The 4,930-nt window shown below is 34.1% G+C and overlaps 1 protein-coding gene across 1 annotated transcript; it reads right to left on the reverse strand.

The window, feature by feature from the left end:
* Positions 1-399: 399 nt before the first annotated feature.
* LOC110885587 lies at positions 400-3,387 on the reverse strand. Its single transcript, XM_035978170.1, has 8 exons — positions 3,271-3,387; positions 2,951-3,194; positions 2,810-2,875; positions 2,560-2,712; positions 949-1,208; positions 673-876; positions 483-575; positions 400-441 (listed from the first exon to the last, which is right to left on the reverse strand). Exons 1-8 carry the CDS (start codon positions 3,385-3,387, stop codon positions 400-402), a joined length of 1,179 nt encoding a protein of 392 aa, XP_035834063.1.
* Between the last annotated feature and the right edge of the window lie 1,543 nt (positions 3,388-4,930).

Here is a 4,930-nt window from a genome sequence, read left to right on the forward strand (position 1 = left end):
GTAATACTTTGATATTCTCATTCGGTTGTAATAAAATTATCTTTTGCTTCCGCTGTGCATTTAAATTGTGTTGTTTGACTATGATGATATCAATTACGTCACGATACTCCCCACCGGGCCCACCGGTAATACGTGGAAATATCGGGGTGTGACAAAATGCAGCCAAATGTGCATATTAGTTGCATCATATTTTGCATTTCACAAGGTAAGAAACAATATCATGGTCTAAACTAACAAACTACATTAAGCTTCAGCCTATACTTTACTTATCGAGAGGTTAGCTAACTTACAATTTTTTTCGCCGTATCATCATAGTTATCAGCATATGTGCGCCCTTCGGTCCTTTTTCGTGTGCGTTCAAATGGTTTGGTTAAAGAAGGTGGTTCCTTGTTTGGGTCATCATTTTCCTGTATTTATGATAGCATAAATAAACTTAAGTGACTATGAAAAACACAAGTAACGAGCAAAAAAAGACATATTGCCATCTCGTTTCGAATCCTAGCAAAACTTTTAGGACCGGCTATATGCATATTTTTTTGTGACATGCGTGCTTCCTTGGCTCGCAAACAACGCTTCTGAACACATTAATATATACCCTCAGCTAACCAAGTTCACCACGAAACAACTCTAAATTAAAAATATTGAAAATAAAGAAACAATTTAGAAATTTACCGCCTCATCTTTGTTATTCCATAAGGTCATCAATTTTGAAAAATCCTCATCTTTAATGTTTTTAGGTTTGTTCTTCCATCGTGTCTTGTTGTCTTTATATTGATAGAAGGGCTTTTTCTTAAATCTGCATTTGTGTCTTTTATAAGCACTTCCAATGGTCATTAAAACCCAAGTTTTAGCGGCCTCAGGCACATCATATTTTTCCTTCAAAAAAATTTCATTTTTGTTAAAATTGAAATCTAACCAATAAAAGAAATAAATTACTTAGAACCTTACCAAGACATACTGCCATATTCTATCTTTATTTGGCACCTTGTGCCATGAAGCATAGGTTAATGGTGCATAATCGTAATTCCGAGCTATTGTACCCAAAAACCGTGAGAATTCTCCTGCTACGTCCTTCTCCGCTGTTTCAGGTCCAATGGGTTGTCCATATTTATTACATTTAATGACTTTGCGCTCATGAATACTCTGCATATGCACAACATGCAACATTGTTGGTCCTCTACTCTTGGATTTAGAAGTTACTAAATGACCTAAGCATGAATAACAAATGTATTTAATTAATAACAAGGAGTAAACTGCAAAAATCGTCCCTGATGTTTGTCTAGTTTTGCTAAATTCATCCAAAAAACTTTGTTTTTCTTATCTGAACCACCACTGACGTTTATAAATCAGTGCCAAATCCATCCAAATTTTAAACATCATTAAAATTTAAAGTTAAATGAAGGGTAGTCTTGTCATTCTCTTAATTTATTTAATATTTCTATTTTCTGAGTCTTGTTTTATTTTCCCCCTTTATAACACCAAAAGAACCCTAATTAGCACAAAAATCTCACCAAATGTCAGGATTATCTATTAAAACCAAGCATGACTGTTCCTTTGATAACTATATCATTAAATCCCAAAAAGAAACATACACAGAATGCCAGAAGCTATCACTTATTGATCTTAAAATCAATTGAAAACTTTATGTGCTACCACAGAAACAAAACTGATCTTAGTGGTTGTAAGATTGACTAGCAATATTAGCAATACATGTTAGACAAAGAACATAAAAATAACATACAAAGTAATAATGTTGACAGCCGTTTAGTGCTAACTAATGTAAAACGAAGAAATTTATGTACTTACGAATGCAAAACCCACATTAGCATAGCCCAACTCATAATTATATAACCTACAGTCTGGTGCGATTTTCTTTCAGCCAATTTTCACACGAAAGCGTAAGCCAGCCAGTTTGGTATGGTTTGAAAATTTCTATACTAACTGAATTTAAAAAAAAGAGAAAGTTCGTCTAACTGAAACGATGACTAATTTAGGGGATTTTACGGTTAAACCGAACCATAAACACTATGTTAGAGTTATAAAATACACACATACATACGTTTGTTTTTTAGCTAATACCCACTTGTTTAATTAATTCATTACTTAGTTTTCAAGATCATATAACAAAATATATATAGAAATAATACTTGACTTAAAAGTGGATGATAAAATGAAGAAAACAATAGTAATAAAATCCACGTACATTTAAGAAACATGAGAATATAAAAGGTTTCAAACTAATTCATGATTCAGGTGGGAGGTTTATGCTAATTAGGGTTTTTTGGGTGTTAAAAAGGGGAGAAAATAAAGCATGACTTAAAACATGGAAATATTAAATAAATTAAGAGAATGGCAACACTACCCTTCATTTAACCTTGAATTTTAATGGTGTTAAAAATTTGGATGGTTTTGGCAACGATTTATAAACTTCAGTGGTTCCGGTTAGAAAAAAAAAACTTTTTTGGATGGATCTACCAAAAGTCATCAAACCTCAAGGACGATTTTGGTAGTTCACTCTAATAACAAGACAATAATATGACCTAAGTAGTTAAAACGAACCTGATGCTTTTCCTAACTCGAAGGCCCTTGATTGTTCTTGAACATCATTGTTAATTTCCAAATCGTCATTATCATTCATTTGTTTCTCATTTTGATTATTTGCATGTATCATGTCGTCCATGTCTTCACACTGATCATCTTGATCAACGCCATCTAATCATTTATAAATACAATACCATTAATAATTAATATATAGCAATATTAAAGAAGTATAGCAATATAATCCAGTTAAATCACTAAACAAAAGTACCTTGAATCTCCAACTCATTTTCATCATCCGACACACCATCTAGTTCCATATCTCGCTTGTTAACTTCTATAATCATAGAAAGTAAATTAACATCAAAAGGAAAATTTATTTACATATACTTTGAGATTAACAAAATAATACCTTGTATTATCTCATCATCCTCGTAATCATCCTCATCAACAAGAGCCATGCTTCTGTTTGCTCCTCCTTTATTACTCGATATTAGTTGACCCATGGTAACTGTAGCTCGTTGGTGATTCGATCTTGTTGTATTTGAACCCGATGGAACCTTCTGGGAGACATTTGGTGCATTCACTCGATGTAGCTTTGCTAAATTAGCAATCTTTTTCATTGACATTGGTGGAATATATTGTGCACGGTGTACCTATAACAAATTTTATTTTGATTAGATAACAAGTGTATATAAAAGAAAATAAATAAATTTGTAATAATCTAATTACCTTTTTGGATACTTGACCAACAGTTCTAGCAACTTCTTGGTAATCTTCCTCACTATCATCGCCCGTGTCATCAGGATTATAGTCAACATCTATCTCACTAGTAGACTTTTGTTTCATTGTCTTTTTCTTTATTTTTTTACTTTCTGTCAAACCTTTTAAAGACTTTGCAACATTTTTCAAACCTAAATCTCTTAGTCTTTTTTCATTTTTTTGTATGTTCAGTAGTCTGAGTTGCTCATAAGCATTCCCGTCTGTTTGTAAACTTTGAATTTTATTGATTTTGTGTGCCATTGGACCTGTTCATAGTCAAATTTAGCAATGGATAGGACTATATAATAATATATCTTCGTGATGTAGAATAATAAAATTGAGGACAAGGTAACCAGTCAAAACAAGTTTATGTAGACATAAGCAATTGAATCTTGCTTTAAAATATTGTTTCTAAGGCGTGAGGCCTCTGAAGTGCTGACAAAAACACTTCACCCTACCTGAAGTGAAGCAATCCCTGAAAGCGGGTCGGACTTGGGGAATGTGGGAGCTGTTAAGTAGGTAGAAACTATAGCTTTTAGTTTAAATGTATGCCAAACATTAAAATAAATGTTACTGGTTTGGTTTTTTTTTTCATATGTTATGATTCTCAAAAATATGAAAGTCACTTTTATGGTTTCTTTATGCTTTTCTGGCTGTACAAGAGTTTGTTCATACCACATATATAAATAAATGGGGAAAGTGTATATGGTTTTGTTAGGTATGTAACTTGGACTCAATATTTATTAAAACTATGTCGTTTTGAGTGAATGGAGTTAAAACTAATGTGATCTTTCATTCTTTCTTTCTATCAGCTATTGACGGGTGGTCCGTAGGACAACCCTTAAAATGTCTAAATACATATACATTCCATGCTTAATTCGGTTTATTGTTTGAACTTAGTAACTACGAGAGATTTGATGTTGCAGGTGTTAAGACGCTCAAAGTGCAGGATTTAGGAAGCTTGGATGGATGGGGGAAGATGGCATCGTTAAGAGATGAAGAAAACAAGTTTTGAGGGAGAAACGAAGGAAAAAAGCTCACTCAGCACCGTAACCTACGGCTCCCAGCCGTAGGTTACGGCTCCCACCATTTGCCAAAAGGACCAGCCGTAAGACATGAGCTCATGGCCGTAAGACTCCACTGATCGCCGTAACCTACGGCAGGTGGTCGTAGGTTACGGCCCTATGCTGACTGGTTGACTATGCTGACCGCCGTAACCTACGGCTGGGAGCCGTAGGTTACGGCTCCGACTGATCCCAACTTGTAACTCTTGCATTTAATGGCCATTTTATGGAGAATTAAGGTGGCTAATCATGTCTTCTTCGGTTACAACCTGCTAGGAACGAGTTGGGACTATAATTTGGGGACTTGGAGTGAAGAAAACATTATCTTGTGATTATCTAATCAACTATCTTTTATTTAGGTTTTGTTGGTGATTCTTGTGAACAATAATTTCCTTCTATTTTGCTACAATGTTTGTCCAAGCCATGAGTGGCTAGGTTCTTTATGGTCATCCTAGGTTGAAGGTTTGTATGAAACAATTATGTTTTGATTCCATATTTCTAGAATGGTGAACTCTATCTATGTCTTGTTTATCATGGTGTGTGATTGCTTATTTGTAAGTTGTTAA

The sequence above is a fragment of the Helianthus annuus genome, chromosome 10 (assembly GCF_002127325.2).
Source record: "Helianthus annuus cultivar XRQ/B chromosome 10, HanXRQr2.0-SUNRISE, whole genome shotgun sequence".
In the NCBI taxonomy this organism is placed as follows: Eukaryota; Viridiplantae; Streptophyta; class Magnoliopsida; order Asterales; family Asteraceae; genus Helianthus; species Helianthus annuus.

What these genes read in the sequence shown, in the direction of transcription:
- LOC110885587 (XM_035978170.1), bottom strand. Translation starts at nt 3,387, where the DNA reads ATGAAACAAAAGTCTACTAGTGAGATAGATGTTGACTATAATCCTGAT. An exon ending in TTGGTCAAGTATCCAAAAAG is followed by an intron (nt 3,195 to 3,270) that starts GTAATTAGATTA and finishes AATTTGTTATAG; the next exon opens with GTACACCGTGCACAATATAT. An exon ending in GGATGATGAGATAATACAAG is followed by an intron (nt 2,876 to 2,950) that starts GTATTATTTTGT and finishes CTATGATTATAG; the next exon opens with AAGTTAACAAGCGAGATATG.